Source organism: Pararge aegeria, chromosome 8, assembly GCF_905163445.1.
Source record: "Pararge aegeria chromosome 8, ilParAegt1.1, whole genome shotgun sequence".
In the NCBI taxonomy this organism is placed as follows: Eukaryota; Metazoa; Arthropoda; class Insecta; order Lepidoptera; family Nymphalidae; genus Pararge; species Pararge aegeria.
Window position 1 is genome coordinate 16,774,226 of NC_053187.1, and position 23,841 is coordinate 16,798,066.

General features: G+C 36.1%; 1 protein-coding gene across 3 annotated transcripts; it reads left to right on the plus strand.

Annotated features, from left to right (window-relative positions):
• Positions 1-278: 278 nt before the first annotated feature.
• Positions 279-14,245, plus strand: LOC120625722 (proton-coupled folate transporter-like). Of its 3 annotated transcripts, none has more exons than XM_039892889.1 (8): positions 279-856; positions 938-1,203; positions 2,811-2,967; positions 3,968-4,069; positions 8,929-9,066; positions 12,531-12,614; positions 13,316-13,472; positions 14,083-14,245. In XM_039892889.1, exons 1-8 carry the CDS (start codon positions 367-369, stop codon positions 14,159-14,161), a joined length of 1,473 nt encoding a protein of 490 aa, XP_039748823.1. In that variant the 5' UTR covers positions 279-366; the 3' UTR covers positions 14,162-14,245. The 3 variants fall into 3 exon arrangements, with proteins under 3 accessions (XP_039748823.1, XP_039748824.1, XP_039748821.1); XM_039892890.1 differs by having other exon boundaries at positions 1,130-1,203; XM_039892887.1 differs by having other exon boundaries at positions 279-1,203.
• Positions 14,246-23,841: the final 9,596 nt, after the last annotated feature.

Genomic DNA, 23,841 nt, shown 5'->3' on the forward strand with positions numbered 1-23,841 from the left:
TTCGCTTTATAGATTGTGGTACCAGTAATATAGATATTAAAAGTTATGTTTATAATCTTCTAGAATCTATATACGATATGATAAAGATGTTATTGTATTGCATACACATAGTTGTATACTTTAAAGCATTTCATCTAACCTTCATAACGTTTTAAAGGTTTCTTATCAACGACGTACATTGCAAATATTGGATTTAATTGTTATATAAATAATCATAAACAAGAACAATAATGGAACTAATACTATTATTTAGTTTAGTTTGTATTGTTGCATTGTTCTACAAGCAGACGACGTCAATTTTCGCGATGTAAATATTTTGTGTAATTATTTTTCAATAATAACGTTTCCGAGCTTAATAACAACAAAATGGAAAAGTTAAAAACCAAAGAAGTTAAAGAATTAGAAGATTTGGGCAAAGAAGAAATAAACGAGAGTTCTCCCTTAAAATGCGACCATGAAACTATTGAAAAGAAAGAAAAAAGTGAAAAACTATCATTCATTCAAAGACTTAAGATAATTAAAGCCAACACAACAGTGGAACCTATTCTGGCATGCTATATAATGCCGAGTGTACTAGCTTCGCTGGCAACGCAAAATTTAAACCTAGAAAAGGCCTGTCTCGTAAACCTCAACTACAGTAGTGAAATTTGTGACGCTTTAAAATCTAGGCAGACGGAAAATTATACAGAATACGAGGAGAAGGTTCAAACATTAATTGCCGGAATTCAAGCTTGGAAGAATGTCGTTCAAACTGCGATCCCGGTTTTAATTATTCTGTTCGTGGGCGCATGGAGCGACAAAACCGGCAAAAGAAAAGCGTGTATACTGATGCCGATAGTCGGTGAATTTATAACATGTATAGGTTTCATAATTAACACATACTTTTTACGTGAGCTACCCGCAGAAGTGACTGCTTTAACTGAATCCATATTTCCAGCTTTAGTTGGTGGTTGGTACACCAACTTTATTGGTGTGTTTAGCTACATAGGTGACATCACGTCTCCTGAGGATAGGACCTACAGAATTGGTATTGCTAATTTATGCATGTCACTCGGCTACCCGATAGGTAGTGCGTTAAGTGGAGTACTGCTGACTTGGATAGGTTATTATGGAATATTTTCGCTATCAGCTAGCCTGTATTTATTCAGTCTTGTATATGGATATTTCTATTTGGAAGATCCTAGTCCGAAGCCCAGAGATAAGGTAAGACTTAAATCTGAGTTATTATTTAGAAGAATGTTCCGTCCAGATATTGTAGGGTCAGGACCTCATCTATTTTTTTACTTTACTGCACAACCGTGAATGGATTACGAAATAGGCGGCCTAAATTATTCTATCAAGGCTGGCGAAAAAAATAGCTTTCTGTAACATCTGTCTTAAAACTAACTCTAAATCAAAGTAGTAAGGCCCAGCCGAAATGCAAAAAATAAATGAATATACTACGATTATACACACATCGCCATCTAGCCCCAAAGTAAGCCTAGCTTGTTTTATGGGTACCTACCTCCGTTATAATTTTTCTCAATATTGAACAGGAGAGCTGTGATGAGACGCTCTAGTTAAATAAATAATATTCGGATTGAAAAAAAACCTACCCAACGGTGAGCGCTGTGTATTTAAGTAGGAGGTCCCGGGTTCGATTCCCGGCCCGAGCAATTAAGGAAATTTATAATTTTCCGAATTTTCTCTGGTCTGAGCTGGCTCTTGGGAGGCTTTGACCGTGGCTAGTTACCACCTTACCGAGAAAGACGCGCCGCTTAGCGATAATGGCGGGCTAACCAGTTAGGGAGTATGACTATCATACTCCCTAACTGGTTAGCCCGCCACAATCTTAGATTGAGCCATCACATCAACCAGATGAGATTGAAAGAAAGAAAGAAAGAAATATATTTTTTTTAATATATTTTACATTGCGCCACACTTTACAATATTAACGACACCACGTATGTTATGTGTAGCACAATCTAGAAAAAAGGTGCCAGCTCAGCATTGTGCTGTATGCGCCAGATTTTTAGCTGGCACCTTATACCAGATTGCAATTGAGGGCTTACCTGGAAAAACCTGCTGAAACTATTTTTCCCGGATAAAAAGTATCCAGTGTGAGTCTTGCCAGGGTTAGTTTAGCTGTTATGCCGTGCGTAGGAAATAAAGTCTTTTTTAACCCTCCGCTAACCCGGTGCTTTGTTGGAAAATACTATCTTTACGATATGAATTTAGTTTTATCAAATTCGGTGCAATGGTTGAGCTAATCAATGTAACATAGTAACATTAGTATGGAGTTAAAGCAGCAATTTTGCTATGTGCCTCTTTAAATTGGCCGTAGAAATAAAATTCGTACTCTTCAATGTATTACAAGCACAAAGTGTTTTATGTTGTATTATGAACACCTTGATTTGTCATTGGACCTAATTCTTAGATATGAACTAATTTTAGTTTTTTTTTATTTATTTACTTTATTGCACAACCTAAAAAGCTGTTTTCAAAAGGCGACGTAGTGCTAAAGTATGCTACCAGCCAACTTTCGTGCGAGAAAAATGAGTCAGGGTGTAGCCAAAAATTTTTAGAAGTAAAAAAAAGGAACATATAAACATGTAAAATACAGAAAAAAACATATATAATTAAATGTATAAGTTTAGGGTAAAAAAATGTTACTACACTATCGTGTGCTTTGATAAAGTCGCACACGTGCGTTGAACTTTATGGAAGGAACTAAAAAACCTTTTCAATGTTCAATATAATTGAATGAAAGATTCAGTATCTACTGCAATTCTTATTATGTCAGTGTTCTACAGCCATGTTGTTATTTCCAGAAATACCTTGGAGTGTTCGGTTTCTTTAGAGAGTTCTTCGACGTCGGTCTCGTTATGGAGACTTTTCGGGTTGCCTTCAAGAAAGACGATGGCAACAGGAGGCTACGTGTCTGTTTGTTGCTTATCGTTGTGTGCGTAGTGTTCGGTCCTATGCAAGGTAAGATATCATCGTCATCATCACATCGACCCATTAGAGGCCCACTACAGTACAAGGGTCTCACAGAAGCAATTAAAATATAACTTTATTTAACGGTGAAAGAAAACATCGTGAGGAAACAAGCATGCCTGAGATATCTCCATAACGTTCTCAAGAAGTGCGGAGTCCACCAATCCGCACGAGGCGAGCGTGGTGGACTACGGGCTTAACTCCTTCTCATTGTGGTAGGAGACCCGTCAATGCAGTGGGCCAGTAATTGGTTGATGATGCTTTTTTTATAAACCTAACCTCCATGAGATTTCCACACAATGTTTCTCTTAAAGCAAGTTGAAGTTGAAGCAAGTGATATTTTGAAATTGTTTAAGCTGACACATGAACACAATTAAAGGTAATAACCATTTATATGAAATCTTTAGTTAGACCGCGAACAGTTAAAGCAATTCAAAAGTGCTATTTTTACTATCGCGATTTATATTTCACGTACGGTATTTCACCTACAATAAAATTCCTAACGATTTTTGACAATATTTATAGAGTTCACAGCATAGACGCGCTTCTAAAATGGACAACGAAAATTCGCGCGAATTTAATCCGCACCACGCTAGGTCAAAGTTGTATGAAACCACAGTTTTTTAACAGCGCTAATTTTAAATCGCAAGTGCAGATTTCTCGATATGATTGCAATTGTTAAGGAATTGCGAAAAATCCACTAGACCGCGTACTTTGTATATTGAGATTTTTTTTTCTCATAGGGAAAAGGCAAAGGTATATCACCGTACAGCCTTGTCTTCCGTGTTTAATAATCATGTCTTATTTGATTGTAAGGATAAAATTACAAATTACTAAATACCCCCCTAAATTTTATCCCTCTATTGGAGTTTATGCTTGTCATTTCGTAGAATAACAATAAATTGGTTGCGCTCGTTGGTTAACAGGTCCCGCATTCCGAGTGTAACCGTCATAAGTCATTAAAAAATATTTTTTATTTTTTATTTTGCAGGTGAATTTTCAATACTATACCTGTTCGCGAGATTCAGATTCAATTGGGATGAAGTGAAATTCAGCATGTGGTCAACGTACAGTATAATTACGAATTTGCTAGGTAAGCATTTATAAAATAAATTAATATGGGTTACATATACTTTAAATATTTAAAACTACCCCCGACTATCAAAATAGTGTATATTATTCTACTAGCCAAGCCCTTTCATTTGATACCCATATTAAAGGTGTTATAAAAAAAATGTAATTCGCCATTTTGTGGTGTCGGCCATATTCGACCGATTTCATCAAACATAGCCAAGAACACTTCACCTTTCAAACAAAATCGGTTTATCCGTTAGGAAAATACGATGCCACAGACCAACACACACCCACATACATACTTACAGGCATGTCAAAGTTATAACACCCCATCATTTTTGAATCAGGGTTCAAAGTTCGATTTAAAAGGAAAACTTTTTTCGTCGTGTTACTAACCACTGCGCTACTGAAATCTTCAAAATGATGAATGAATGAATGAAGTGTATTCAACACTTTTATTGCCCACCGCATAAAAACACAGGAGAAATTTTAAATAACGAGTTTAGACAATGCATACAATTCGGCCTTATCGCTACATAGCGATTTCTTCCAGGCGTAAAACTCAGCTCAAGAAGAGAGGTAGATATTGCATATCATCATCATCATCACATCAACCGATAGACGTCCACTGCTGGACATAGGTCTTTTGTAGGGAGTTCCAAGTTCCACGATTCTGAGCCGCTTGGATCCAACTCGGGAAACTCCGTGCCATCTTTTCGTCAGAAATCCCTCAGTGCCTGAAGACGAAAGTCTTCGAACAGTGCGTGTTGCCAGTGATGACCTATGGCTCTGAAACATGGTCGTTAACTATGGGCCTCATAAGAAGGCTTAGAGTCACTCAGCGGGCGATGGAGAGAGCTATGCTCGGAGTATCTCTACGCGATCGAATCAGAAATGTGGAGATTCGTAGAAGAACCAAAGTTACCGACATAGCTCAACGAGTCGCGAAGCTTAAGTGGCAATGGGCCGGGCACATAGATATTGCATATAAATCCTACTAATATTATAAATGTGAAAGTGTGGATATTTGGATGTTTGTTACTCAATCACGAAAAAATGGCTGAACGGATTTGGATGATATTCGGCATGCATGTAGCCTTTGACATGGAAAATAAAATAGGCTACCTTTTATCTCGATTCCTTCAGTAGTTTCTAAAGAAAAATTGAAAATTGTTTTCGAGCTAAGCCACGGGCAGGCAGCTTTGAAATTTGGTACGCATGTCACCTATGCTAATGAAAAGGGCATGTACTTTCTATACCGATCTCTCAAATAGTTCCCGTGGTAGGATTAAAAATTGTTAACGAGCGAAGCTTTAGGCCCAATTCTGAAGTCCACACAAACGAAGTCGCGTGCAGAAGCTAGCTATTTATAAAATATAAGTATTATATGTTTTTGTTATAATGTTTATCAAATCTTCACAAAATTTTCAACAGACCATCTTAATTGTATCGGTATCGAAAATTAATTTCAATGTGTCTTGTCCAGATATACGATTAGTTTCAATTGTATTATTTATTAATTATAAGTTTGCTGTGGGCTTCTTCTTTGACCAGGGTGCGTTTTGAATCTTTGTAGCTTCAGTTTTAAGTTTACGAATGTAGCTATTAACTCACTCCTATCTACATATTTTTCATATTATATTATAACTAGCTGTTGCCCGCGACTTTGTCTGCGTTTGATTTTGATTTTTGATGTGGCATTAAATCTAGTTGTAGATCTAAAAAAAATTAAAGTATTCAGTATCGCTAAGCCTTAAATGAGGGGTTTGCTGCTGTCCGCTGAGAAGTTCTGTCCTCTATCTCCAACCACATTTAGATCCACACAAAGGTTGGGCAAAATTAAACACATATTATAACCTCTATAGTACAAAAATAATTATTTAAATCGGTTATAATTTTCCGGAGTTATGGTGTAAAATAGTCAAACACTCATCCCCTCTCCCAAAGGAACGGAGCTTAATATCGGGATAAAAAGTATCCTATATTACTTCTAACACTTCGAAGAATATGTGTACAAAGTTTCACGAGGATCGGTTGAGTAGTTTTTGCGTGAAAGCGTAACAAACAAACTTACATTGACATTTATAATATTAGTAGGGATAGGGATGTTAGTAGGGATGTACTCACAAAAGTGCCGTCAATGTGCCAATTTGAATTAAGAAATATTTAACTTTGACTCTTTATTAGATTCAACTACTTATTACAAAGTTCTGGGCTATTGCCAAAAAAATATAGGTATTGAAGGAAAGTCCTTAAAGGATCTATAATCCATCTATCTGGTTATTGAACCTAACATGTGATAAAAGTTGTCATAAACCCGCTAACACGTAGCAGTTTGGTGGGTTTAAGCTCTTTGTCCTATTTGTTCTTTATTGGGCTATACTGTTTGTTTTATTTTAAAATTATGCGCATACACCGGAATATATAAACAGTGGCAAATGCAGATAAGATAACCAGGGTCTACTTGTAAAAATTGGTGCGACCACTTTGGCGCCAGCTCTGCCTATTTATGCCTGCTACCTAATGGTTTTATTTAAATTATTCCACATATCTTATACATATAAGTAAAACGTTATGTAAGGAGAAGAACTCATACTATTATGACGGACACTAAACCATATTGTCATCAATATAATTTTTACGTTATTTTCTAACTGTGGGTCTGTAATAAAAAAATTAGTTAAATATAATATGTACCAATTTGTTCTCGTAGAAATTTACACGCTCTTTCTCTCATTTACTCCATTTTATATTGTCCGCAAACGCCGCCATATTTAAAAGAGCGATTCACCTTTCTTGGTAGCAATGTTCACTTAAATCTGCGAGCTAATAATGACAGCAAGTTACACTTTCCTGCTAGTCGTTCATTGGCGTATGGCAATTCTTTTACGGTAAAGGTGGTTAACCTATGGAAAGAGCTGCCGAGGGAAATAAGACAGTCCAAATCATTGAATATCTTTTAATCGTATAGTTAAAAGACTATTTCCTGTCTAGTATGTAGTAAAATATCCATGTAATTTTATGTGTATGTTTAAATAGTAATATGTATTTAAGTTTATATTTTGATAAACATATGATATAACATATATTATAACTTTGTATATGTAGTATTAGTATGGATTGTATATGTAATGTATATCTATAATTAACACAATTTGGGTATGTCACTATCCCATTTTATGTAATATGTTTCTTCAACAAAGGTTGTCTGGAGGAGATCGCTTCAAGCGATAAGAACGCCTTTGTGCATATGTTTTGTATTATCGTTCTTTTTTGTTATCCTGGCTTTCTATTTGTATGTGCAATAAAAAAACTTTCTCTTCTTCTTCTTCTTCTACTAATAACTATTATATATATTGTCCCAACAAATAATAAAAACACGTCAATAAGGTATTATATGAGAAACTGACGTTTTGACGTAGTGGCCACTTTAATCTGTAATATATCCTCTTTGGTTAGGAATTCTAATTCAAATTTATAGCCATTTACTCAAGCTTTTATGTTTTGAAAACCCTAATTCATTTGTTTTTTCATCTTTTGGGTTTTTCTTTGCGTGACTCAGTTAACAAAATGGAAAATTTAAAAAAACGCGTTATTTACTTATATTTTAATTTAGGGTGCAGTGTATTGCCAGTAATTTGGCATGCAATGTCATAAGTAGGCGATGTGCACCATTTTTAAATTATTTTACGATAAAAAAGTACAAAATTGTCAAATACTACTGGTTTTACTAAGATGTTTGAAAAATAGTCTTAAGCATATAGCTTAAGACTATTTTTCAAACATCTTATTTGAAGACTAGATAAAATATAGGCGCCACATTTCTGATGCGTGTATGTTCTAATACTATTATTATTTAAATTTTTTATCATATATAGTTTTAAGTAATCTTCTTAGTCAAATGAATGAATTGACAATTAAATTAAATTTTTCGTTTGTGCTGTTTGACTATGTTATCTCTCAAAAATGTAATGTAATGTAAAACTATAAATGATAAATTATAAATAACTAGTATTAGAACAAACGAATGAGAAATGTTGCGCCTATATTTTATCTAGTCTTCAAATAAGATGTTTGAAATAGTCTTTAAATACTTAGTAAAACCTTATTTCTATAGCTCAAGCTAATTAACGGAGTAAGGACTAACGGTCCCACGCGACTCCATCCGCGTATGAGTCGACCATAAAAGGTTTACCAAGGACCATTTTTCAAACGATTTTTAAAGGGGATCAATTCCGTGATACATCATTTTGGCGTAAATTCAACTGTGTTACGTCGTACGCAATATAAGATTCCAAAATGAACATATTTTTCCTGTTTTTGCAACATTTTTAATTTATGATCCGTTCCTATTAGTGCGTGCAAAGCGTGAGGTTGTTATGTCCTATCTCAATAAATAGACTATCCAAAACAAGATGATTTTTCCTATTCGATCCAGTTGTTGCTGATATTAGCGCGTTCAACCAAACAAACTTTTCAGCTTTATAATAAGAATATAGATTATTTGCAGGTAATAAATTTACGTTCATACGATTTCTTTTGAACCTCCGAAGCAAAAACAACGGGTAGGTATAAGTTTGACGTGACTGTGTGTGTATATGAGTGTTTGTGTGTGTGTGTGTGTGTGAGTATGTGAGTGTGTGTGTGTGTGTGAGTGTGTTTGTGGATTCGTTTCCCGAACGGATGCAATGATTTTGATTTAGTTTTTTTGTTTCAAAGTTGAATTCGTCGAGAGTTTTCTTAGATATGTTTTATGAAAATCGGTACAAGATAGCCGCCGCCATAAAATGGCGCATTACATATTTTTTTACAACTACCTCAATAATATTCACAATATTTAAAGTCGGTGGTTCTTTTAACTACACTATTTTCTTTCAGGTACGGCTTTCTCAATAAGTCTGTTCAGCAACTATCTGAAGCTGGATGACACGCTGCTAGGAATTATCTCAAACATGAGCAAAATCATAGCGTCGTTCGCCTACGCGTTTGCCAGAAACGACTTCGAAATATATCTAGGTGAGTCAAAACACCATTTCAACTGTTCTATTTATTCGCACTATTTAGAGATATATAAAGATTCTGCGCTAATGTAGATTATCTAAACTTTATTTTTTTTAAAGTGTCAGAAGTCCTTCAATATTTATTTAACTGATTCCGTTCCACATGGTCCGAATAAAAGTTGAATGGCTATAAATTATATAGTCTTTTGTCACTATATGTATATCAGTATATGTCATTTGAAAGAAAAAGACAAAACATTGTGAATTATTACTTTATAATGTTTATCACAGACTGGCTTAGCATTGTTTAGCTTGCATACTGGCATTAAAAAAAGACTTTTGTTACCACAACTGGCTTTAGGTCTTCATTTAGGTTCGTTCGGTTCTCCGAGCTATGTGCCCTGCCCATTGCCACTCAGTGGAGTGCACTGGGTTTCTTACCAGGGTATGCATACAGTAGGACAATTGCATGAAACGGCAAACAATACCCTCCAATACGACTTATATAAAATAATTAGGGTATGCAGTGCTTTCGTGCATGTATGAAGTGCACGCTACTGTTGCCACTTAAGCTTCGCGACTCGCTGAGCTATGTCGGTAGCTCTTGTTCTGCTACGGATCTCCTCATTTCTGATTTGATCACGTAGAGATACTCCTAGCCCGCAGAGCAACTATGCGAGTTGTAAATATCAATTCGACGTTGTTCACACTAACACCATACTTTAGTCTAACTTGATTTAACTTGGACGACCAACACAGCTTAAACTTAACTTAACAGATGCACACTTCAACAATGGTTATTGCTCAGTTACAAAGTTCTGTAGCCGTTATTCAGGCAAGTTGAGACAGCTTATTGCTGTTGGCTGCAACGTACGGTTATGATTTTTCAAGTGATGGCGAAGTATCGACTATAGTGCCGTAACTACTCGAAGCCTAGGCGGCAGTACCTTAGGGCTAAGATCGAAGGGTCATTCATCCTCCATGCACGATGCTGTGATAAAGTTGTATAATGCCCTAGTTAAATAAAGAATTTTAGCTGTTCGGCTTCTGACCCACAAAATGTAGCGGCTTGATCTGTAAACACAAAATTTGAAGTTTATTAAGAAGTTTTATCATCATCTGCTTATAAACAACCAGTTGCTGAACAGGATGTCAACACCACCAATTCCCTTAAGCTGGTCTGGGACCGAGAATTTAGACAGTTAATCATATACTCGTAATTAACATTCCTTTTAAAATATTCATTATTTGGTTTAAATAGAGCCCAAACTTCGCCCAAATTTTTAGGTTTGTCGGCCGATTGGAAGTACGCAGCGACCCTGTTTTCGGCCAAAGCCGTGGGTTCGATTTCCGCAACTAAAAAATGTTTTTGTGATGAACATTAATGTTTTTCAGTGTTGTGCGTTTATCTGTATATTATATGTATTTATAATATTTTATCAGTCATCTTAGTTACGCTTACTCTGGGTCTAGATGGCGATGTATTGTCGCAGTATATTTACGATCGACTATTGTCGAATAGTACAAGTTGCCACTTATATAGCTCCGAAAGTGCTTCAAAAAATCTCAGACCCATTCAACTAGCAATGGTCAGAGCTTTCCTTGGATTTTTCTACCTGTTCTACCTGATCACATCATAAATGAGGGGGTCCGTAGAAGTATCAGGGTTATACTCTACCTATCTGACAGAATCTTGAAGCGAGAGTAGCAATAGGCGGGGGAACATAGAAGAAATGGTCTAAAGTTGCTGGAATAACGACCTCACAGCAACGCTGGTAGACTGTCCACTAGGTAAACAGATGTAGAAGGAGTAGGAAAAAAACTTGACACCGTTGGTGATAGACCATGACATTTCGAAGTCCTCCCAAAACACCTTTGTCTCGCATCATCATCTCTAGTGGATATCCATCGTTTGCTATGATGATGATAAGAACATTATAAAAATGCTATTATTACATTAATAAATGAGAGTTTGTAGGTTAATAGCCGATAATGTTTCCAATCTTATCAATCCCTGATAATACAAATAATTCCTTATTGTCACCCACTTATTGTAAAGGAGTGTCTTAATATCACGCGCGTTTATAAAAGTAGCGATTAGACGAGACGTGGCTTGGACAATCTATACTCGCGCTACCTACTTATAATTATTATAAAGCTGTATAGTTTGTGTGGTTGAATACGCTAATCTCAGGAACTAGGATTAGAAGAACTAGGTTTTTTTTTGCGTTTTATCTTCCGATGCGTACGATGCGTAGACGATGAAAGTTATGCCAAAATAATGTAAGCAAGAATTGTATATCATTTAATGTTGACACACATGCGGACAAAGTCACGGGGAGCATGTACCACTAACGTTGTACTCATGCCATTAAGGCCATAATTGTTGTATTTTGAATACCACGCTAAACAGTTCCTAAAAGTTGTTTCAGCGTCATCATCGGGCATCCTATTACCGGGCACTGGCCTAATTCTAAGCTTACCTGGCAGCGATCGATCGAAGCGATAAGGCCGCCTTTTGTATTCTGATTTTGCCTTTTTATATGCTTCTTCTATTTCTTCAACTTTTAGTTGTATGCACATATAACGTTTAAATAAATAAATTAATACACCCAAAAATAAAGGTAACTTGAGTATCTGTAACGGATTAAATCGCGAATGAGAAGAACCAGAGTTACGGACATAGCTCAACGAGTCGCGAAGCTAATCTCGCAATTGGTGGTCTACATAGCCCGGAGAACCGAGAATGGCGAATTGGTAGAATTTCTTTGTATTCTTGATTTCTCTGTTAAGTTCAATTGAATATTATGTTGGGTTACATATATAGGTAGTTATTACGTCAATTTTATTGCGGCTTAGCTTTTTCAGGATTACAAGAAAAAAAAAACGTAGAAATTACAGTACACTTTAAATTAACTTAGTTCACGTATGTACCTATAGCCGCTAAAGTATAATAATAATTTATAGAATAGTAATTTTAATAATCAGGCCGCTGAACATAACGTATCTAGTAACGTCCACTTTTACGACGTTTCTAGCGTTAATCGGCTGATATAATGATGATAATGAAAATGAACAATAAAGATTCTGTTTTATCTATGTTCGTCTCGACCACTGCACTGACTTTTGGCACATGCATATCTTCCTGCGGATGGACATAGGATGGATTCGGGAAAAGCACGGGATTTTGAAACAATGCCATACCGTGCGTAGTTATTGAAAATGAAAAATCACAGTCGCCTATAAACAGAGGAACAGTTCGCAGGGCATGCAAAGAGCAAGTCCTGCAACGAGCCACCCTGTCTATTAACCTGCGCAGTAGGTAGGCGTAGGTTCATGTGCCTGTAATTACACCGACAACCACGCTCGTAAGGCCGAAACACAGCATTGCACCAATGCTGCTTAGCGACAGAAATAAATTTCGTTATAAATTTATTGGTTACTGTGCATCCTTGTTAATCTCATGTTATGATATTACAGCGCCCCTGTTGGAAATTCTGAACGGCACGTCGTTTATCGCTATGCGGTCCATTGCCACGAAACTCGTCAGCGGGGAAGAGTTTGGTTAGTATACGTATATAATGAAAATATAATGTATAAAAGAGATCGCCATCAGCATCGTCATATCAACCACCCACAATGAGATGGGTTTAGACCGTAGTCCACTATGCCAGCCCAGTGCGGATTGGTGAAACACCCAGGGATGAATGAATGAATACAATTTTATTGTACCATCAAATTGTATTAATTCATTCATCCCACCACACACAGAAAATTCATAAAGTAAAAATATAATAAAGCGTTAAGGGTAGAAGGTACAATTTAACGGCCTTAAGCTATATAGTGATCTCTTACATGCAAACGCGTACCTGAGAAGTTTCCTTGACCCTGCTTTCTGAGTCCAAGGCCGTGGGTTCGATTCCCACAACTAGAAAATGTTTGTGTGATGAACATGAATGTTTTTCAGTCTGGATGTTTATCTGTATGTTATAAGTGCTTATGTATATTATTCATAAAAATATTCAACATTTATCTTAGTACCCACAACACAAGCTACGCTTACTTTGGGGCTAGATGGCGATGTTTGCATTATCGTAGTATATATGTATTTATTTATATGTGAGGTTAATGAGGTTTATAATATAAAACCTAAACGGTTCGAGCAATATAACACACGGTAGTTCCGTCGCCAATACCTTAATCTTGGCTCGAACTTGGCTGACACGGTCCGTGTGTCTTGAGCCATGAAATTCTTATATTTTCAGGTAAAGTCAACTCTCTATTTGGGCTAGCGGAAGCAATGACCCCTCTAATATACGGGCCCCTGTACTCCAAGGTATATGTGGCAACCCTCAACGTGTTACCTGGTGCTGTGTTCCTGTTAGGAGCGCTGCTCACGTTACCAGCTATTGCTATATTTGGGTAAGGTTCTTTCCCCAAAATAGATGATTGGACGACCGCTGAGTGAGTGCTGTGAATTTAAGTGCGAGTTCCCGGGTTCGATTCCCGAGACTTCCCGGTGGGCAGTATGAGAATTTATAATTACTGAATTTTCTCTGTTGGTGGCTAGTTACCACCCTACCGACGAAGACGTCCCACAAAGCGATTTAGCGTTCCGGTACGATGTCGAGTAGAAACCGATTAGGAATATGGGTTTAATATAACTGCCATACTCCCTAACAGTTTATCCTGCTACAATCTTAGACTGCATCCTAACTTACCACCAGGTGAGATTGCAGTCAAACGTTTACTTATATTGGCATAAAAAATAAAAAATTACGTACGATAAAATGGCGAACCAAGCAGATGGTCCACTGACTGTAACCGGAAAACCGTTATTTAGAAACAGAGAAACACTTTGCAGGATATGCAAAGAACAAGTCCTACAAGGTGTAGTTCTTTTTCATGATATTGTTATGTTTTTATTCTCAACTATATCTATACCTACCTATAGTTATCTTCGCCAATATTTCTATTTCATCCAAAACAGGTCCTTTATCTAGAATTTTGATATTTTGACATGTTTTTTCAGGTGGCTCTACTTGGAGCACAAAAAGGATAGACTGAAAAACAATCAAGACATAAAAATTGGTGATAAAGACAAATGCTGAAAGAAAATAAATTTAAATGTGTGTTGTACTTATTTGTTGTAGTTGATATCTTATCGATTTGAATAATTATTAGTCCTAAAGACATTATATTTTTCATTTGCAAACTGCATCCCTTAAAATAAGACCGAAATTAAAAAAAAATCACAAACAAAATATTAAAAGGAGCATACTTATTTTTCTATAGAAATTAATTCAAAACATTCTATGTGACAACTAAACTTATGACAACCCTATTGAAGATAATAAAACCAACACGCGCGTAGTACCAATTAGCGAGGCATAGCTTATAAAGTGACAGGAGTCACTTACTTGATTTTAGTTTGGCATGTGATGTAAGGACTGTATCTGATTTCTTTCAGTGAAAAAATTGGTTGTCTGTAAAGTCGGCTTACTGACGATAGTTGAACGTGACAACGTCGTAAGAAAATACTGATGGAATGGTTGCATTTTTCAAAAGAAAATTTTAATTTTATTTGTTTTATAAATATTATCGTTGCTATAAACAATTGACACCACATTCAATTTTCACTGCACTTAATTCTTGCCGAAAACATGTTAATGTATTATTGTATAGAAGCTGTCCACGCGGACGCATCGCTCACTCAAGTAGGAGAGAGACAGATGTCTAACACGGAGGCCGACTGTGCCTCTTTGTCGCTCGTTCCGCGCTCTCACTTGCACTTCAAGCCTTGAATGGAACGCCTCAGAGCGAGGTAACGCCGCATACGTCATGTTTTTTATGAATGAATTATAAGACGTGTCAAAAACTGTGGCAATGGTTTACTCAAAAACTATAAGCGTTTCGGTTTCACAGATAAGTCTTAGAGGCAGTAAATCACCTCTAAAGCACGTGAAGTAATATTTCGGTTTTCATTTACATGTTGTATTGAAATGTATAATTTAATAAAGTACAAGTAAGTACTATGTTGGATTAAGTAACCTGGCATTATATTTTAACGTTAAATATATTTTTAAGCAGCATCATTATCGGTCCCTTTTAATTACTTTTAATGATTAAGCGAAAATTACCTTTTGTTTAATTCGAAAGGGCCTTTATGTGCGGCGACTCGCGTCTTAATGAGGTTTTCAAAATTTAAAGGCAGTTTTGAAAATAATTAACGATCTCCGGGCTGAGTGGTGGAGCTTTTGTCGGCCGTTGACGTTTATCTAATGCTATATCATCATGTTACGTAAGGGCGTACGCAAATGGGCAACTTTTGTTTGTTTAGATTGAGTACTTTCTCTTAACTTATATACTATTACAACCCTTCACCCGAAGACTCTGAGAGGAGCTAGCCAAGATGCAGCACGCTGTGGTTTCAAGTGGGAGATCCCGAATTCTATACCCGACAGGGGCAATTTAGAAATTCATAATTTAGGAATTATCAGAACCCTTTATTTATCCGATAGCCGTCTCTAGGATGCAAATGTTATATACCAAATTTTGAAAAAAGGATAGCTATGCGAAAGGTATCGAATTCTATATTTTTAAACGCGCGTATTTTTGCGTATATATTATTATAGTCATAAAAACCTTACACCTATTTATATTATTCACAAAATATTCATCAGTCATCTTAGTAACCATAACACAAGCTACGCTTACTTTGGGGCTAGATGGCGATGTGCGTATTGTTGTAGTATATTTTTTCGGCTTTCCTTTCGTGGAGACCGTGTTCGAGCGACTTTTGGAGTCCAGTGTGTTTTTTAATTTATTTGTATTCTATTGTTTTTTTTTTATTTTCCTAACTTCATAGTGGTGTACAAATAAAGAGTTAAATAAATAAATCTAAGCAATTTAAATAACACTTGCTTTAAATGGTAAAGGAAGACATCGTGAGGAAACCTGCATGCCTGAGAGTTCTCCATAATGTTCAACGGCGTGTGAAGTCTACCAAAGCGCACTTGGGCAGCAAGGTAGACTACGGCCTAAATCCTTCTTACTCTGAGAGGAAACCCGTGCCCTGTAGTGGGTAATAGGTTGACGATGATGATGATGATGTTCTAGAGATTTAAAAACAAATATCCAGAGAAAAAAACTTGAATTTTGTAATAGTAGAGCATCGCTGTAAAACAAAAAAGCTATCTACATTAATTACCATTAATTATTTAGCAAAAAAGGTAGGTACCATTAACATGGAGCTTTTATTAAATTAGCAAACGTCCGGTGTGGCTTTTTCCTTATATTTGTAGAGGGTGTGACCAATTCAGAGGGGGTGTTTCGTTTTAGCTGAAACTTTGTAAAGCGGTTCATTCTACGTTACCTGAATCTATACTTGCTACTAATACTATAAATGTGAAAATTTGGATGGATAATTGTCTTTTAATTACGGCAGAACGGCTGAATTTAAACATAGATCTTAGTCTGGAAATGCACATAGGCTTCTTTTTAACCGGAAAATATAAAGGGGATAAAGTTTTATTGTTCACGTTTTTTTAGCATACTCTTCAGGGATCGGAGAATACCAGAGGTATTCACATCAAAAGTCGCCGGTAACGATATGATCCATCGTCATTGTTTCCACGTAGTTCTAAAAAAAGGTGGATAAATAAATCAAGCTGCTACCTAATGTTCATGGGCTGCGGTAATTAATTAACACCGGGTCACCCGATTGCTCGCTATTAAACAACCATCAGCTGATAAGTTCATGATTTGGGATTAACAGACTTCTCATATCTGTTACACTTATCTCATGTCTAATCACCTGTCCAAGATAAGCACCTTTTTACATTTTGACGGATTTCCAAAGGACGCGCTGTCAACTAAATAAATCATAGTAAAACTTTCCCATTTGAGTCCAGCTTATCGTGTAAGATGATTAGGTTAGGTTATTATATATTAGGCCAATACTTCTTTAGATTTAGATTTAGTAAACTGCATAACCATAGCATAAAAAAGAAATGCAGTATTTCGGATATTTTCCTGAGCCCGTTTAGACACTACAATCGCTTTGTCTAGACGCCTTTGACGGACCTCTTTGTGACTATCCTTACTCTTTGGTATAACTTTACATCCATTTGGTTGAAAGCTCTACACATATCCCTCTCTCCTCTGAATGGAGACCTTACCATAATGGAACTTTTAATCAGGCTGATATCCGAAACTAATAATCAATAATACTAAACATTTATTTGCAAGAATGTTGTACAATATCAAGATGATCAATTTAAGTTTACGAATATAGTTATCACCAACATATCGATACCACTCGTATATAATTTTTTTTTTATTATTTACGAATTGAAAGTTTCATTTATGAGTCTATTTGAATAAAGAAATATTTGTATAATAATATACATAATCAAAGTCAAAGTCAACGTGACTTTGACTTTGATTATGGTGCTGAACGAGGAGCGTGTGGGTTCTTCCCACACGCTCCTTTCGACAATAATCAAACACCCCCACGAAAGCGCCCACGTCCTTGTGCCAGTATTATTAGAAAGAAAATTTTAAACAAGATTATATCCATAAATAGAATTTAAGCCGACCTTTAATAACATTACGTCTAATCTGTGTTAGTTATTTAGCAAGCCTACTCGCATTTTGTATTAACAAAAGTATGGGAGAAATGAGTCAATGTGACTTATATTCATGATTTCACCCGGCTAGGTTTGTTGTGGGCTTCTTCTTAGACCATGACGCGTTTGGCACCCTCGTAGCTTTAGTTTTAAGTTTACGAATATGGTTATCGCCCTCATTTTACTACCGTGTAAACATTTCTCTTGTAATCTACGCATCTAAAGATATTTTTGACTTTGACTTTTTACTTTATACCCTATTTAGGCACTAAATATGCGTGCACAGTGTACGTGTAAACCTTTACATATCCCCATTGTGCACGCATATTTATATACCATCAACGTAGTTGCATGCAATATTGGAGGGTGGTCTTGCTTAGAGATGGTCACGATCCAGATCTTTCCTTTTTTGTAAAGTGGTACAGAGAATAACATAAGCATCCACATAAAATTTCCATGCGAAGAAAGTCCCGGCCGACGAATAGCAATTCATATGTGTTTCCATATTACAATAACGTCAATTACGTAGTGTTTAATTTATAACTCATCTATATATATGAAAGAAAGTTGTGTTAGTTACACCATTTATAACTCAAGAACGGCTGGACCAATTTTTATGATATTTGATTTTTTGGATTCCTCTTAGACCGGAATCCCTACTAATATTATAAATGTCAGTGTAAATTTGTTTGTTACGCTTTCACGCAAATACTACTCAACTGATCCTCATGCAACTTTGTACACATATTCTTCGAAGTGTTACAAAGTAGTAGAAGTAATATAGGATACTTTTTATCCCGACATTAAGCTCAGTTACTTTGGGAGAGGGGATGAGTGTTTGACGATTTTACACCATAACTCCGACAAATTATAACTGATTTAATTAATTATTTTTGTACTATAGAAGTTATAATATGTGTTTAATTTTGCCCAAACTGTGGTTGGAGATAGAGGACAGAACTCCTCCGCGGACAGAAGCAAACCCGTCATTTAAGGCTTAGCGATACTGAATACTTTAATTTTTTTTATATCTACAACTACATTTAATGCCACATCAAAAAACAAAATCCAACGCAGACAAAGTCGCGGGCAACAGCTAGTAGGATAATAAGTTTTAAAATATAACATTCATCAAAAAGAAAAAGTTACTAAGTTCGCCGGAACAGCTAGTAAGCCATAAAAGTGTCCTGTGATGACGGCAAATCAGAATACGGTTATCACAACCCTTCACCAATCCGCTGGTGTGGTACGGGACTAAGGGTATGTCACGGAAAGTGGGCAGCAGAGTCCTCGTGTGCTACGTCGACTACCATCTACTGCGTTCATTCTCCCGTTGGGAGAGACCTTTAGTCCAACAGTGGACTGTTATATGCTATGATGACGATGAACCCAAAAAATAAGTTTGAATACGATTAACGTAATTGTTTCTCGCGTTAAGTAAACATATTTCAGGAAAATTCCCAAATCACCGGAAAACGAACCCGGGACCTCCCACTTATAAGGCCACAGCGCCTCACCACTTCGCCAGGGAGATTGCCAATCACTGTAAAGTTAGTATTCCACTACTTTAAATTAACAGTTTTAGTCAATAAAACTGAAGAAAAGAAGGCTTAAATGGAGGATTTTTTCTGAGATGAAAACTTATTCCGAATAAAATTAATTATTATTACTGTTAAGAATTAAATAATTCCGAGCTATTATCGAACAATTAACGAATGAGAGAATGAACGAAGAATTGAGAGTGACTGTTGAATAAAAACACTTTAAATTGCAACACAGTAAAGGTTACAGAAAAACAAAATGAATCCTCGGCATTTTCTTCATACGCCTTTGAAATAAATCGCTATGTAGCGATAATGTCGCAAAGGGGTACCTTCTATCTTATCCTTCTTTCGTATTTGCATTTATTCCTTCTTTTGATTTTTGCATGTTGTGTATTCATTCATTCATTCATACAATAGAGCAAGATTAATATTGTGTAGTTTCTATTTCATCTTCTACGAACGAACTCTATAAAAAATAAATCATTTAAAATAAAATAAGTAAATAAAGCCTTTATTGCTGATCTACAGTATTTATTTATTATTTAACTCTTTATTTGTACACCACTATGAAGTTAGGAAAATAAAAAAAAAACAATAGAAATACAAAGACAGAAGTAGAATACAAAAGGCGGCCTTATCGCTTAGTAGCGAGTATGTACAATATGTAAATTTAAATTATTACCACTAATATCTCTGTAACTACTTTTTTTCTTCTTTGGTGTGCAATAAAAGTGTATTCATTCATTCATTTGTATCATATTATATTGAATATTAATTTGAATAAATAAAAATATGGTAGAGACAGACATACACGCACACACACACACACACAAACACACACACACTTATACACATATTACAAAAAAAATACAAATAAATATACTACGACAATACGCACATCTCCATCTAGCGTAGCTTGTATTAAGGGTACTAAGATAGCTGATGAATATTTTTTGAATATAATACACATAAATACTTATAATATACATATAAACACCCAGACACTGAAAAACATTCATTTTCATCACACAAACATTTTCCAGTTGTGGGAAACGAACCCACGGCCTAGGGCTCAGAAAGCAGGGTTGCTGCTCACTGCGCCAGTCGGCTGTCGAAACTTCTGAATATGTATTCTCTTTGTTTTTTCTCTAATTTCGATGCACATATGGGAAGACACTGACCCCCAAGACACGGGACATCCTAGTTTGGGGGTCTAGGGTAATTTTAGAAAGAACATTCTACTTTTAAGCAATTAATAACTATAATTATTATTAAAAGCTCACTGATAAAATCTGTGATCCTAGAGCGGGCAAGTTACCTTGGCCAACGAATTAGTTTGGCCATCCAAAAGGGCAATGCTGCCAGCATCTTAGGGACTGTGCCTCGCTTCGGTGGTTTCGAGGACGTTTTAGATTTTATTAAGTTATAAATAGTTTCTTTTAGGTTATATTTATAAAACAATTATTTCTGAGAAAAATAGAAAAAATAACTTCATATAATTTCTGACTTCGTTTAACATAAAGATACTAATTTGAAGGGTTGCTCATAAGCGCGTAAACTGTGAAGGAACACTTTTGGTATCTCATTAAAAATGAATATGGGATTATGGGTTTCACCCTTCCGAAGCTTTACATTCTTTTCAAAGAGGCTCATTAGTACGCGTGAAAAAATACGGAATACATTAGGGTTTTTTCCATGAACTTGTCTCTTAAGACAAAATAAAAGGACTACATCTTGGTCTACGATAGGCGGTCTGGTGGGAGGCTTCCGCCGTCGCTAGTTACCAACCATGCTGTCAAGCGATTTAATTTTCCGGTACGACTTGGTATATAAACTTATTTAACCTCCCTGGCGCAACGGTGAGCGCTGTGAATTTAAGTAGGAGGTCCCGGGTTCGATTCCCGATAATTTCTGAATTTTCTCTGGTCTGGTCTTTTGGGAGGCTCTGGCCGTGGCTAGTTACCACCCTACCGACAAAGACGTGCCGCTAGGCGATTTAGTGTTCCGACGCCATGTCGCGTGGAAACCGTTTACGGGTATGACTACTATACTCCCTAACAGGTTAGCCTGCTACCATCTTAGACTGCATCATCACCTGGTGGTGACACCAGGTGAGATTGCAGTCAAAGGCTAACTTATAGTAGAAAAAAAAACTGATTAGGAGTAATGGTTTAGCAGAACTGCCGCACTCTTATTACTTCCAAATTAGAAGTCCTCACTTTTAAGCCAAAAGGTACATACAATTTTTTCATCAAAGCAAGAGAAAAGCAAAGGATAAACGCGTTCGAGATGTGGTGCTGGAGGCGCATGTTGAGAATACCCTGGACAGCCGAGCGCACAAATGTGTCTATCCTGGCGCAGCTAGGAGTTAGTGGTCTACTTTCCTCTATATGTAACCAACGTTTGCTTTCGTATTTCGGGCGGCGGGGGAATGATAGCCTGGAAAAAATTATAGTTACGGGCAACACCGAAGGCAAAAGACCTAGAGGTCGGTCCCCAACAAGATGGGCAGACCAATGAAAAAACCTAATTCGGACCGCTTCTATCAAATCGCCAAAATGGCCTCCAACATACGCCGATAGAGACAGTTTACCAACGCGAAGTTAAGATTTCACAGGACCACGATCTTCAGTGATGAAAGAACGACCAGAGAGAGAGAGATAAAATTTTTTGGTTGTATCAAGTTATAGACCTTAACTTCATTTTTTATATAAATGGTCCACCAGATGGTTAGTGGAAAACCATCTTCTAAAAACAGAGCAACACTTCACAGGGCATGCAAGGAGCACGTCCTGCAACATGCGCTTCCTATGAACAAACGGCAGTCAAAGTCACTGGCCATATTTAAAAAAGCCGTTTAGTGTTATTATTTGTCCAACTGAAAGCGATGTTTAACAGTATTTATTTACTTTTATCGAAGTATTTATTATATGTTAAGTTTATTAGGTTTTTTTTTTTAATATTCATTATATGCTAGATTCATTTGTGTATATTAGTTTATGTATTAGTATTTAGTTATTCGTGTGTATTTATTTTATATTTTGTACCACCTGCAGTTCTCCTCTTTTTTTCCTAATTCTAAGGTTGCCTGGCAGAGATCGCTACTAAGCGATAAGGCCGCCTTTTGTATTTTACTTCTATTTTTATGTTTCTTTTTTGTCTTGTGTAATTCTTAATGTGGCCTTTTATTCTAGAAACATACGATAAAACAATTCAAATTAAAATTATTTAAGTTCATAATAACACTTACAATACATACATTACATTTATCATTAAAAATATTACATTAATTTTAATTTTTAGATTAAAAATATTATATATACTATTAATTATTGGTTTCGAGGACGTTTTAGATTTTATTTAGTTTTAAACAGTTTATTTTAGGTTATATTTATATTTTAAAGAAACAATATTACTATAATAAAGTTTTTAGAATAATAAAAATATATAATTAAGTAACTATATCACATAAAAATAGATTAAATTATGTTGCACGTTTTAGATTGCCTATTGGCAAAGGCCTCCTCTAGCTCCCGCCACTGAATTCTATTGGCAACTCTACGCCAGTTTGGTCCCGCGGTCTTTTTTATTTCGTCTTCCCATCTTGTATATGGTCTTCCGTCTTCCTCTGTTTCTGTTTCCATCGCGCGTATACCAATTTGTGACTATTTTACTCCACTTTTCTTGATGATCTCTTTGCGAATGAGGGGTTATTATTATTATTATTATATAATAGACTAAGCAGCTTTCGCTGATGCGTGTATATCATATCTTGCGCTCTTTGTCTTTTTGATGTTTATCCAGTCTATTCTTAAACTGATTCAGTGATTCTGCAGTCACTACATCTTCAGGCAAGGCATTCCACATGTGTATAACTCTATTGCTGATAAAGTGCTTGGAAGGATTAGACGATGCCTGCTGATATTCAAGTTTGAGACCATAGCCCCTTAATCTGGGGTTACTCTTTTTTGAAAATATTTCCTCAAAATTCGGAATGTTGTAATACTTATTTAATATTTTATAAGTTTCAATGAGATCGCCTCTTTCTCGCCTACTTTTGAGGGTGCTGACTCCCAGGTTTGCTCATATGAAAGATTTCTCAATTCTCTTGGCAGTTTAGTGGCTCGTCTCTGAACCATTTCAAGCATTTCTATATCCTTAACAAAATAGGGACTCCAGACCTGGAAAGCGTACTCCAATAAAGGTCTTACACATGTCTTATATATCTGTATGAAGGTTTAAGCCTTATTTGCCTGTAATTACACCGGCAACCACGCCCTTGAGACCGGAACACAGCATTGCAACAATGCTGCTTAGCGGCAAAAATAAGCATGGCGATAGAACTTCCCCGGAGGAGCTCTGACAAAAAAAGCCTCTGCTAAAAAATTGCATTACAAAGCTCTACTAAAAATTTACATTGAAATTTAAGAAAAATATATTCGAAAAGGAATGTTTTATGCAAAATGTCGACTCACATGAAGTTCCTGAACTGTACAAACTCCGGTTCCACAAAACAACCGGACGAATTTATAATTGAGCAAACCATTATTTAGATTTAGGCAAATGAGCGCGTGCAAAACACCGCCATTCACTTACACTCGTACCCGTTTGTCTTTG